At 38.4% G+C, this 13,863-nt stretch overlaps 2 protein-coding genes across 3 annotated transcripts in view; one reads left to right on the top strand and one right to left on the bottom strand.

The window, feature by feature from the left end:
• Nucleotides 1-6,178, bottom strand: part of LRRC36 (leucine rich repeat containing 36) — a 62,307-nt gene extending 56,129 nt beyond the window's left edge. The window contains exon 1 of one of the 2 annotated variants that reach the window (XM_057493510.1): nucleotides 5,597-6,178. The gene's annotated coding sequence lies outside the window, so the exon portion shown is untranslated. The remainder of the gene's footprint in view (nucleotides 1-5,596) is intronic. The other variant, XM_036897911.2, reaches the window with a different exon arrangement.
• Nucleotides 6,165-13,863, top strand: part of KCTD19 (potassium channel tetramerization domain containing 19) — a 29,464-nt gene continuing 21,765 nt past the window's right edge. Inside the window, exons 1-2 of the mRNA XM_036897573.2 lie at nucleotides 6,165-6,413; nucleotides 12,809-13,105. Of these exons, the coding sequence (XP_036753468.2) occupies nucleotides 6,165-6,413; nucleotides 12,809-13,105 (546 nt within the window). The remainder of the gene's footprint in view (nucleotides 6,414-12,808; nucleotides 13,106-13,863) is intronic.

Raw genomic sequence — 13,863 nt, 5'->3', positions numbered from 1 at the left:
TATTCAAGAGATTTTTACCTGTTTTCTTCTAAGAGGTTTATGGTTTCATGACTTACATTCAGGTCTTTGATCCATTTTGAATTTACTTTTGTGTTTGGAGTTAGACAATAATCCAGTATCATTCTCTTGCATGTAGCTGTCCAGTTTTGCCAACACCAGTTGTTGAAGAGGCTGTCATTTCCCCACTGTATATCCATCACTCCTTTATCATATATTAATTGACCATATATACTTGGGTTTATATCTGGGCTCTCTATTCTGTACCATTGATCTATGGGTCTGTTCTTGTGCCAGTACCAAATTGTCTTGATTACTGTGGATTTGTAGTAGAGCTTGAAGTTGGGGAGCATAGTCCCCCCCGCTTTATTTTTCCTTCTCAGGATTGCTTTGGCTATTTGGGGTCTTTTGTGGTTCCATATGAAGTTTAGGACTATTTGCTCTAGTTCTTTGAAGAATGCTGTTGGTATTTTGATAGGGATTGCACTGAACCTGTAGATTGCTTTAGGCAGGATGGCCATTTTGACAATATTAATTCTTCCTATCCATGTGCTCGGGATGTGTTTCCATTTATTGGTATCTTCTTTAATTTCTCCCATGAGTGTCTTGTAGTTTTGAGGGTATAGGTCTTTCACTTCCTTGGTTAGGTTTATTCCTAGGTATTTTATTCTTTTTGATGCAATTGTGAATGGGATTGTTTCCCTGATTTCTCTTTCTGCTAGTTCATCATTAGTGTATAGGAACGCTACAGATTTCTGTGCATTAATTTTGTTTCCTGCAACTTTGCTGAATTCAGATATTAGTTCCATTAGTTTTGGAGTGGATTCTTTAGGGTTTTTAAAAAATTCATTTTATTATCATTAATCTACAAGTACATGAAGAACATTATGGTTACTAGACTTCCCCCTTCACTAAGTCCCCCCGCCAACAAACCCTGTTAGTCACTGTCCATCAGTGTAGTAAGATGCTGTAGACTCACTACTTGTCTTCTCTGTGTTGCACATCCCTCCCTATGCCCCTCCACATTATACATGCTAATCGTAAGGCCCCCTTTCTTATTCCCTGCCCTTATCTCTTTAGGGTTTTTTATGTTCTATATCATGTCATCTGCAAATAGTAATGGTTTGACTTCTTCCTTACCAATCTGAATGTCTTTTATTTCTTTGTTTTGTCTGATTGCCATGGCTAGGACCTCCAGTACTATGTTGAATAAAAGTGGGGAGAGTGGGCATCCCTGCCTTGTGCCCGATCGTGGGTGAAAAGCTTTCAGCTACTTGCTGTTAAGTATGATGTTGTTTGTGGGTTTGTCATATATGGCCTTTATTATGTTGAGGTATTGGCCCTGTATACCCATTTTGTTGAGTTTTTATCATGATTGGATGTTGAATTTTGTCGAATGCTTTTTCGGCATTTATGGAGATAAGCATGTGGTTTTTGTCCTTCTTTTTGTTGATGTGGTGGATGATGTCAATGGATTTTCAAATGTTGCCATCCTTGCATCCCTGGGATTAATCCTACTTGATCATAAAGGATCATCTTTTTGATGTATTTTTGAATTTGGTTTGCTAATATTTTGTTGAGTATTTTTGCATGTATTTTCATCAAGGATATTGGTCTGTAATTTTCTTTTTTTGTGCTGTCTTTGCCTGGTTTTGGTATTAGAGTGATGCTGGCCTCATAGAATGAGTTTGGGAGTATTCCCTCCTCTTCTATTTTTTGGATAACTTTAAGGAGGTCTTCACTAAATGTTTGATAAAATTCAGCAGTGAAATCATCTGGTGCAGGGATTTTGTTCTTAGGTAGTTTTTTTATTACCAATTCAAATTCCTTGCTGTTAATTGGTCTATTCAGGTTTTGTTTCTTCTTGGGTCTGCCTTGGAAAGTTATATTTTTCTAGAAAGTTGTCCATTTCTTCTAGGATATCCAGTTTGTTAGCATAAAATTTTTCATAGGATTCTCTCATAATTCTTTGTATTTCTGTGGTGTTGGTAGTGATTTTTCCTTTCTCATTTCTGATTCTGTTTATGAGTGTAGTCTCTCTTTTTTTCTTGATAAGTCTGGCTAAGGTTTATCTATTTTGTTTATTTTCTTCAAGAACCAGTTCCTGCTTTCATTGATTCTTTCTATTGTTTAATTCTTCTTGATTTTATTTATTTCTGCTCTCATCTTTATTATGTCCTTCCTTCTACTGACTTTGGGCCTCATTTGTTCTTCTTTTTCTAGTTTTGTTTATTGTGAGTCTAGACTGTTCATATGGGATTGTTCTTCTTTACTGAGGTAGGCTGCATTGCAATATACTTCCCTCTTAGCATGGCCTTCACTACATCCCATAGATTTTTGCAGTGTTGAATTACTGTTGTCATCTGTCTCCATGTATTGCTTGATCTCTGTTTTTATTTGGTCATTGATCCATTGATTATTTAGGAGCATGTTATTAAGCCTCCATGTGTTTGTGGGGTTTTTCATTTTCTTTGTGTAATTTATTTCTAGTTTCATACCTTTGTGGTCTTAGAAGCTGGTTGGTACAATTTCAATATTTTTGAATTTACTGAGGCTGTTTTGGGGCCTAGTATATGATCTATTCTTGAAAATGTTCCATGTGCACTTGAGAAGAATGTGTATCCTGTTGATTTTTGATGGAGTGCTCTGTTGATGTCCGTTAGGTCCATCTGTTCTAATGTGTTGTTCAGTGCCTCTGTCTCCTTACTTATTTTCTGCCTGGTTGATCTGTCCTTTGGAGTGAATGGTGTGTTGAAGTCTCCCAAAATGAATGCATTGCATTCTTTTTCACCTTTTAATTCTGTTAGTATTTGTTTCATATATGTAGGTGATCCTGTGTTGGGTGCATAGATATTTATAATGGTTATATCCTCTTGTTGGACTGACCCCTTTATCATTATGTTATGTCCTTCCTTGTCTCTTGTTACTTTCTTTGTTTTGAAGTCTATTTTGTCTGATATAAGTACTGCAACTCCTGCTTTTTCTGCTATATTCTCTTTTATAGACGTATTTCTCAGCAAATGTTCTTACCTTCACTATCTCTTCTCTCTCATTACCATTCCTTTATCATCCCAACCCAATCTGGCTTCCCTCCTCCCAACTCTCCTGAACTTCCTCTCCTAGTTCAAGTGACCAAAGAGTTCCATGTTACCCCATCTCTGCTAACTCAGCCTCTCAACAGCCTTTGGCACAGATGATCATTACTTCCTTCATGTACTACCCTTCCTTAAAGTCCAGACACCATGTTCCTCCTCCACGATTCAAACCTCTAAACATTGAAATACCACACGGCTGAGGGTGAGCCTTCTTCTATTCTCTATCCACATTCTCTAGTTATGTGAGTTCATCCAGATGGCTCTAAATATTACTTATTTGCTAATGTTTTCAAAATGTACAGCTCTAATCCTGACCTCTCCTCCGAGATTCAGACTCATATATATATTCAACTGCCTACTAAAAATCTTACACTTGAATGTCTAATAGGTATTTTAAATTTAACATGCTCAAAACAGTGCTCAATTCCCTTTCCCTAAACCTCTTTCTCATAGTCTGCTCTTGCCTCCTTCTCAATAAATAGTACTACCATCCACCCAGCAATAACTTAATCCAAGACTGTTATCTTTGAATCTTCCCTTTCCTCATCATCCACAATGGTTAAGTCCTATCCTATCTGCCCACAAAATACACCTTGACTCTGTCCACTTCTTTTATCCCCACTGTCATCATTTAAATCCAAGCTATTCATTAAGCCTTACCTGGACTACTGTAACAGGCTTTGAAAGGGTAAGAGTCATATTTTAAAAATGAATATTAGATCAGATCCCATCCTTGCTTAAAATGCTTTCATGGAAACTGACAAGCTGATTCTAAAATTCTAAGCAGAGCATAAAGAGGCAAGAATAGCCAGGCAATTTTGAAGGAGAAAGAGGAAGTAAAGGAAGGAAGGGCACAAATTCTACCACTTATCAAAACTCGATGTTAAGCCATGATAATTACCAAGTATGATATTGGAATAGGAATAGACAAACAGAACAGAGCCTAGAAACAGACCCACATTTATAAAGGAATTTAAAATACAGCAGAGATAACATTACAAATAAGTTCTAGGGAAACTGGCTATCGGTATAAAAAATATATATCATACATTATATATAAAAATAAACTCGATAGATTAGACAATGTGAAAAGCAAAGCTGTAGAAAAGTATTTAGAAATTTAGAATATTTAGCAAAAAATACAGGAACCTATTACATCAGTGCAGGGAAAAACTTTGTGAAACAGAAAAATCACAAATCATAAGGAAGAACAAACTTAACTACCTTAAGATGAAAATTTTCTGTGTGACAAAGGATAATGAAAATTTTACTGGAATTTCTTTGTAAAAAGAAATATAACAAAGAAAACAGACATACAAAAAAGGTCTCTAATTGCATCACCAAGATTATCCCTTTGGACATTAAGAAGAAAGTAACACTTATTACAGAACCAGCAAACTCCAACAGTACAGTAAAGTAGAGAATAAAAGTAAAAGCCTCTCTCCCCAAACGTGACCACTGTGATTTTTTTACAGAATTTTACAATGCATGTATCAGCACATTCATGTAATTGAAAAATATCCATTTTATTGGTAAGTAAAAAAAGCAAACTGTCAAATAATATAGATGTTCTTTTTTTAAAACGATACCTATGTGTATATGTTCATATAAACAATGGAAAAGTATGAATGGAGGGAGGGGGAAGAATATTCTTTTTCTTCACATCCTTTTCTATTTGAATTGTCAGAATTAACACAATTTTGTTATTATTCAAATGCCTGTAATAAAAATAAGCAAAAAAAAAATCTGCCACATATTGTTCTAGCTGGAGAATGGAAGAGGTGTGTGGCCTCCTCCCCAAATAAAACTGAATCAATATTTTTTAAAAAGAAGACAAGAAAGATACAAAAGTGTGTCAAGCCAGTAAAGTCTTTTTTTAGCAACTGTAAAACAGGAGAGTTCAGAGAAAAATAAACCTTAAATATCTACCTCTATATGCACACCAAACCATTATCTTCTGTTAGGGTAGGGGAAGGGATTTCCAGAGGAAGAAAAAATTGGTGCTTTATCTGTTCACTCAGGTAGTGTTTGTTGCTAGCATGCACTAATTTTAATAACTTTTAAATAATAAATACTTTTTAAATAAAATAAAACCAAGTTAATTTCATATACCACAAATAAAAAGTACTAGAAGAAGAAAAGCAACTTTTGTTGTGATTAGAGCACAGGCTCTGGACTCATGGATTTAAAGACCCTGGCTGCATCACTTTGAGTTGTGACTTTGAGCAAGAGTTTAAACCTAATTTACTCATCTGCAAAATACAGATCCTATGAACTATAACAGCATCTGCTTCATAGGTTTGGTATGGGGATTAAATAGCTCAGAGAAAGCATTCAACATGGGTCTGGCATTAATGATATAATGAATTTAGGGAAGGTAAAAGTTGAAATAGGATTGCCGGTAACTTTTTCAAACGTGTCTACTCCTTAGAAACTCAGAAAGCAAGCTGTGTGAGTCAGACCCCAGGTCAAAGGTGGGGTCGGCAGTCATTCGGCGGTTTTACCTCTAGGACGAAGTCTGAGCCGGGGGCACTGACCCAAGCGCCTTGAGAGATCAGCGGCTATTCCTTTCACATCAGGCCCTTTCTGAGTGTCTCAGAAGGAGGATACACATCCGGATGGATCAAAGAAATGTTCAACTTCTTGAGGCGGAGACTGGACAATGAGCGCGGCAGATAGAGGAACATCCTTTCCTACTTCACCCCAACCAGGAAAAGCCCTCCTGGGTAGGCAGTTTCTGAAACTGCCAAAATTAAAGCCCTTCGTGCCTCCTCACGCACCCAGACCTCACACGCCCTTCTCAGCACTTCCCTCCCCATGCCCGTGCCCTCCTGGGACTCAGTTTTCAGACTCTGTACAGTTGTGCTCCCAGCCGCAGAGTCCGGTTAATTTTGTTTGTCCTTCACTTCAAGATTACGCTCCTCTCAATTCCTCGCCCTCGGCCCCAGACTCCCCGATTACTTTAGTGCCTTCGCTTCCAACTTGGTGTAACCCTTCTGCCGCAGTAACTCCTCCTCCGCCTCAGGGACAGCTCTTCAGCCGCCGTTCCCCGGTGTCTACTTAGGTTCCCCAATGCCGCCACGTCAGTTTTCTCCCTTCAGCCTCGGACCCTACGCTCCCCCGCCCAGGTCCTCCCGGCCGGGCTTTACCGGGCTGCTCCAGGGGCAGCGCCCCCAGGCGGCGGATGCCCTCCTCGTCCAGGTCCCACTGCTCGGCCATCCCCGCCGCGCCGCTCACCTGACGGCGTCCGCGAGCCCGCGCGGTGAGGGCCAGGCCCCGCCCCCGCGCCGCCGCGCCCTCCCCAAGGCCGTTATTGCCCGGGTCACGAGCCTGCCCTCCCCATCCGCCCCTCGCCCGCCTCCGGAGACCCGACCATGGTATGGAGCCCACCCTGGCGGGGACGCCGGAAGCACTAAAACGGCGAATGCGGAACGACGTGGCGGAGGATTAGGGCTTTTGGGATAGGGACCTGGCCGTGGTACACAGAGCTGGGGAACATGGCCCCGGCTTTGAACAGTTTGGGGGCTGGCTCTGAGGAGTTGGCAGAATGCGCCTGCTTTGAGGGCTGAACGTTCTAACTCTGAGGATCTGGGGGACTCCAGGTTTGAGCGGTGGGAGTGTGCCTCTCTATAGGATGATGGTTTCATATCTCAGCGCTTGGGGATGTTGATTCTGAGGCAAGGCGGCGGGTGAACGGGAGGATTCAGATCGAAAGAATTGGGGTAGGGATGCAGCTCTCTGAGGCACGATGGGGAGCTCCAGATCTGAAACGTTGGGGGAAGCCGTCTCTGAGGAGTTGGCGTCCTGTCTTTAGAGCACGAGGTGGTTCTAACTCTAGAAACTGATTTGGAAGGTGTTCCTTTGGGGGAGAAGGGTCACGTGGGAAAGAGATACTTTGGGATGGTGCAGGGATAACTATACTAGGGCTTACCCATTTCTACAGTCAGTCTGGCAACAAGCCTTTTGTCTTTCAAGGAGTAGGCCCCCAAGCTTGCCTGTGACTAAGGACTCTTCTCAGGCTGGGACAGATCTACACTAACCAGCTGCTGAACAGTCTTTAGGAAGAAAACTCTGGAAAGAACAGCCACAACCTGGACCCCTGTCCTCAGTCCAGCTGGTGTCTCTTGAGAGTCCACCTGTGGTTGGGATAAGTCCATGGAGGAAGGTGGAAAACTCTTGAGCCAAAACCCTCTTGTCTTACATACCCTATCCTTAATAAGAAAAGAGGAACTGAGATCAGAAGTGCAGCTTAACTGCAAGGAGCAGGTTTTCTTTGGCATCCAAAATGTGCACACTTGGGTCACTTTCACTGAGCTCTTAACCAGCTACTCACCTTTAAGGAAAGCAAAGCAAAATGAAGTCTTTGCATTTTCATGCTTTATGGTTTAGGAGAAGCCTTCAGTTACTCTCAGCTTGTCCTTTTCGGCCTTAGCCATGGTTAGAAGGGCTAGGATTATCTCATTAGATTGGCTGTTCCCCTCTGCTTCTGAGTCATGACACCATTTTACAATTTGTAATCGTTCTCTTCATGTCCCCTTTAACTCTTCTAGCCTCAAATGTGACATATATAATTGTTCTTCGTTATATCTGAATATTTAGACCAGGCTTATCGTGAGAGAAAAGAATCACATCCCGTTCTTTGTCGCAGGCATTATTTTCCTTCTTCAGCTGTCAAAATAGGAGACGCAGATTTTTGTTGAAAGGGGCTCTTACTCTCTTAAACAACTACCTCTTTAAAATTCTTTCACTCCCAACAGCACTTTAATGCAAATTATGAAACATTCAGAAACGTTGAAAGAATTGTACAGTGATCATATACCTAGATTCTACAATGAATACTTTGCTCTATTTGTTTTATCACATGTCCATTTACCCATCCCTGTATCCATAAATGATCTTATTTTTTTATGCATTTCAAAATAAGTTATAAATATCAGTACATTGCACCCCATCACTTCAACATGCATAATTTTTACCTAGAATTCAACATTGTTTTATGGTTCTTTTTAGGTAAAATTTTGTATACTATTTACCACTCTAATTTTTTATGTTGTTTTTTAAATTAAGGTATTATTGATATACAAACTTATGAAGGTTTCACACGAGCAACATTGTGGTTACTACATTCACCTATATTATAAAGTCGTCCCCCCACCCCATTGCAGTCACTGTCCACCAGCATAGTAAGATGCTTTAGAGTCACTACTAGTCTTCTCTGTGCTATACTGCCTTCCCCATGACCCACAGTACATTATGTGTGTTAATCATAATGCCCCTTAATCCCCTTCTCCCTCCCTCCACACCCACCCTCCCCACCTCCTTCCCTCTGGTAACCACTAGTCTCTTCTTGGAGTCTGTGAGTATGCTGCTGTTTTATTCCTTCAGTTTTGCTTTGTTGTTACGCTCCACAAATGAGTGAAATCATTTGGTACTTGTCTTTCTCTGCCTGGCTTATTTCACTGAGGCTAGCTCCATCCATGTTGTTGCAAATGGTAGGATTTGTTTTCTTATGGCTGAATAATATTCCACTGTGTATATGTACAACACCTTCTTTACCCATTCATCTACTGATGGACATTTAGGTTGCTTCCATATCTGGGCTATTGTAAATAGTGCTGTGATAAACATAGGATTACATATGTCGTTTCGAATCTGAGAAGTTGTTTTCTTTGGGTAAATTCCTAGGAGTCAAATTCCTGGGTCAAATGGTATTTCTATTTTTAGTTTTTTGAGGAATCTCCATATTGCTTTCCACAATGGTTGAACTAGTTTACATTCCCACCAGCAGTGTAGGAGAGTTCTCCTTTCTCCACATCCTAGCCAGCATTTGTTGTTCCTAGTCTTTTGAATGTTGGCCATCCTAAGTGGTGTGAGGTGATATCTCATTGTGTTTTTAATTTGCATTTCCTTGATAATTAGTGATGTGGAACATCTTTTCATGTGCCGGTTGGCTATCGTCTTTGGAGAAGTGTCTGTTCATATCCTCTGCCCATTTTTTAATCGGGTTATTTGCTTTTTGGGTGTTGAGGCATGTGAGTTCTTTATATATTTTGGATGTTAACCCCTTATCGGATATGTTGTTTACGAATCTAATATCCCATATCGTAGGATGCATTTTTGTTCTACTGATGGTGTCCTTTGCTGTACAGAAGCTTTTTAGTTTGATGTAGTCCCATTTGTACATTTTAGCTTTTGTTTCCCATGCCCGAGATGTGTTCAGAAAGAAGTTGCTTATGTTTATATTCAAGAGATTTTTGCCTATGCTTTCTTCTAAGAGTTTTATGGTCTCATGACTTATATTCAGGTCTTTGATCCATTTTGAGTTTACTTTTGTGTATGGAATTAGACAATAATCCAGTTTCATTCTCTTACATGTAGCTGTCCAGCTTTGCCAACACCAGTTGTTGAAGAGGCTGTCATTTCTCCACTGTATATTCATGGCTCCTTTATTGTATATTAATTGACCATATATGTATGGGTTTACATCTGAGCTCTCTGTTCTGTTCCATTGATCTATGGGTCTGTTCTTGTGCCAGTACCAAATTGTCTTGATTACTTTGGCTTTGTATTAGAGCTTGAAGTTAGGGAGCATAATCTCTCCAGCTTTATTCTTCCTTTTCAGGATTGCTTTGGCTATTTGGGGTCTTTTGTGGTTCCATATGAATTTTAGGACTCTTTGCTCTAGTTCATTGAAGAGTGCCATTGGTATATTGATAGGGATTCCATTGAATCTATAGATTGCTTTAGGCAGGATGGCCATTTTGACAATATTAATTCTTCCTATCTATGAGCACAGGATGTATTTCCATTTATTGGTGTCTTCATTAATTTCTCTCATGAGTGTCTTATAGTTTTGAGGGTATAGGTCTTTCACCTTCTTGGTTAGGTTTATTCCTAGGTATTTTATTCTTTTTGATGCAATTGTGAATGGAATTGTTTTCCTGATTTCTCTTTCTGCTAGTTCATCATTAGTATATAGGAATGCAACAGAGTTCTGTGTATTAATTTTGTATCCTGCAACTTTGCTGAATTCAGATGTTAGTTCTAATAGTTTTGGGGTGGATTTGTAAGGGTTTTTTATGTACAACATCATGTCATCTGCAAACAGGGACAGTTTGACTTCTTCCTTACCAATCTGGATGCCTTTTATTTCTTTGTGTTGTCTGATTGCCATGGCTAGGACCTCCAGTACTATGCTGAATAAAAGTGGGAAGACTGGGCATCCTCCACTCTTAATTTTTTTTTTCACAAGAGTAGTGCTCCTTGAACGTTTATTTTCAAATCTGATACAGATGGTTTGGATGACTGATGGCTTTCTACTTTTCTATAGTGTTGATAAGCTCAGTCATCTTGAAGCAAAATATGCAATTCACTTATGAATAGATAACCTTGAACTTTTAATAATGAGCTGATGAAAACTAATGATCTTTGCTGCCTTTGTGTATATAAAAAGGAACCCACAACATTCAGCTGTCCTACCATGACCTTCCAAGAATGTAATGTTTCTGTAGATATGATCCCAAAAGAGTCCTGCACATGCTCAATGGGGTGGGAGCACCTCATCATAACTCTATTTTTTATTAAAGTATCATTGATATATACTCTTTTGAAGGTTTCACATGAAAAACAATGTGGTTACTATATTCACCCATAGTATTGAGCCCTCCCCATACCCCACTGCAGTCACTATCCATCAGTGTCATCATAACTTTCTTTTAAAAACAGTTTTTAAGATAAAATTCACATACCATACAGTGTACCATTTTGAAGTGTACAATTAATGGTTTCTATTATGTTCACAGAGTTGTACAACAATTACCACAATCAATTCTAGAACATTTTCATCATGTTTAGAACATCCCCAAAAGAAATTCCATACCTATTACTAGCCATCCCTCATCCGACCCCTAACTTCCCTAGCCCTTGGCAAAACAACTAATCTACTCTCTGTATATATAAATTTTCCCATTATGCACATTACATATAGATGGAGTCATATAATATGTTGTGTCTGATTTCTTTCAGTTAGCATAATGTCTCAAGGTTTCATTCGTATTATACCATGTGTCAAAAGTTCATTTCTTTTATTGACAAATAATACTTCATTGTGCATATTTTACTGTATGCATGCTTTATTTATTCATTCATCCATTGATGGACATTTTAGTTGTTTCTTTTCGACTATTGTGAATATTGCTTCTATGAACATTTGCTGCAAGTTTCTCTGTGGACATAGGTTTTCATTTCTCTTGAGTTTATACCTAGAAGTGGAATTACTGGGCCAGGTAGTACCTCTGTGTTTAACATTTTGAGGAACAGCTAAGCTTTTCCAGAGCAGCTGCGCCATTTTACATTCCCACCAGCATGTATATGAGAGTTCCAGTTTATCCAAACTCTGTCAACACCTGTTATCTATTATTTTGACTCAGGCCATCCTAGTGGGTATGAAGTAGTATCTCATTGTGAGTTTTGATTTGCATTTCCTGATGACTAATAAATGTGTTTTCATGTGCTATTGGTCACTTGAGTATCTTCTTTGGAGAAATGTCCACTTAGCTTCTTCACCCACTTTTAGATTTGGTTGTCTTTTTACTATTAAATTGTAAATGTTTATATAATCTAAGTACAATTTTTTTATCAATTATATGATTTGCAAATATTTTATTCCATTATATAGGTTTTTACTTTCTTGATGGTGTCCTTTGAAACACAGAAGTTTTAAATTTTGATTTAGTTGTATTTATTTGTCTCTATTTCACTTGCTCTTTTTGTATCTTTTTCTAAGAAGGCATTGCCTAAGCTGAAGTCATGAAAATCTTCTGTTTTCTTCTAAGAGTTTTATATTTTTAGCTCTTATTTTTAGGTTTATAATCCACTTGGTATTAATTTTTGTATATGGTGTGAAGTAGGAGTCCAACTTCATTCTTTCTGCATGTAGATGTCAAGTTGTCCCAACTCTTATTCTTTAAGCCAAATTGTCTTGATTCCCTTGTAAAAATTGAATTAACCATAAATGTAAGGGTTTATTTCTGGGCTTTCCATTCTGTTCCACTTATCCATATGTCTATCCTTATGCCAGTAGCATACTGTTTTGATTACTGTACCTTTATAGTAAGTATTGAAAGTGGGAAATGTGAATCCTCAACTTTTTCCTCCTTTTTGAGTATTGTTTTGACTATTCTGATCCCTTGTATTTCCATATGAATTTTAACATCAGCTTGTCAATTTTTACAAAAAAGGCAGCTAGAATTTTGATAAAGATTGTGTTCAAGCTGTAGATCAATTTGGGGAGTATTGCCATCTTAATATGAAGTCATCTGAGCCATAATTATGGGATATTTTTCCATTTATTTAGATCCTTTAAAATTTCTTTCAACAATGTCTTTAAGTTTTCAGAGTACAAGTATTGCCCTTTTTTTGTTAAATTTATTCTTAAATATTTTGTTCTTTTTGATACAGTGGTGAGTGAAATGTTTTCTTAATTTCATTTTTGGATTGTTCATTGCTAGTGTATAAAAATACAGTTGATTTTTTATATTGACCTGGACCCTTCAATCTTGCTGAACTCATTTCTACTAATTTCTTAGTGAATTCATTAGGCTTTTCTATATGCAAGACCATGTAATCTGCAAATAGAGATGGTTTTACTTCTTCCTTTCCAATATGGATGCTTTTTATTTCTTTTTTGCTTATCTCTCTTTTCATTCTCCCTTTAGGAGGAGCCTGGTATGCCTCATGAATCTGCAGAGGATTTGTTTCATTTCAACGTTGGGGGCTGGCATTTCTCAGTTCCCAGAAACAAACTTGCTCAGTTCCCAGACTCCCTGCTGTGGAGAGAGGCTTCAGCCTTGAACTCTTCAGAAAGCCAGAGCCTGTTCATTGACAGAGATGGTTCCATCTTTAGGCATGTGCACTATTACCTCTATACTTCCGAACTCTCCTTCTCCAGTTGTACAGAACTAAACTTGCTCTATGAACAAGCACTGGGTTTGCAGCTGACGCCTTTACTGCAGGTAAGATACTCTTCCAGGAGTGATGACAGGAACTTAGGCCTTACAGCACTACATGTTGTGTTCATTTATATACTGGCTGCTGAGATGACCCTTTTAATGGGGAAGTGTGATGAGTGAGTTGAGGTAGTAATACACTGGAAATGAATATTCTGAATAAAGGATTTCTTCTTGACTCTGCCTTACCTAAGCCAGCAGCTACCGTGGACTTCAGATGGGACTTACCAGCCCCTCAGAGGGTGTCCTTGACTCTTAGAAATCCTATTAGCTCCTTCGTTTTGTTGTTGAATTTTAAAAGGTGAAATCTTTAATAAAAATAGGGTTTGCTGTATGTACTGTGTCTAGGATTTAAAATCTAAAAGATTCATCAAGACTGTTACTTCTCATTGTGCTTGTTAAGTATATAATGTTCACTTACAGCAAAGCAAAATCCTCAAAACTGTAGAATCTTTCCTTTGTCTTCACTTTTCACTTCTCTGTTATCTAAGACTTCTTGTTTCCTCATTATGAATAGGAGTTTTAAATACCTTTATTAATAAACATTTTAAGTATCACCAAAGAACATTACCTTCTTTGTTAATTTTTCTCAAACTACAGAACTAATTTCTGTGGCTTATCTTAAGTAGTTTATTCTTAGTTTTTGAACAATGATATTTCTTAACTTAGAAGAACTAAATACTGTAATGGGCAAAGACCAGTAGCCATGCTCCATATTAATCCCACTTTCCGGTCAAGGTGTTGTTTACGCCATCTCCACAAGC

This window comes from Manis pentadactyla, chromosome 15, assembly GCF_030020395.1.
Source record: "Manis pentadactyla isolate mManPen7 chromosome 15, mManPen7.hap1, whole genome shotgun sequence".
NCBI classification, from domain to species: domain Eukaryota; kingdom Metazoa; phylum Chordata; class Mammalia; order Pholidota; family Manidae; genus Manis; species Manis pentadactyla.
The sequence above is the reverse complement of the archived record's forward strand: the minus strand, read 5'-3'. Positions and strand labels throughout refer to the sequence as shown.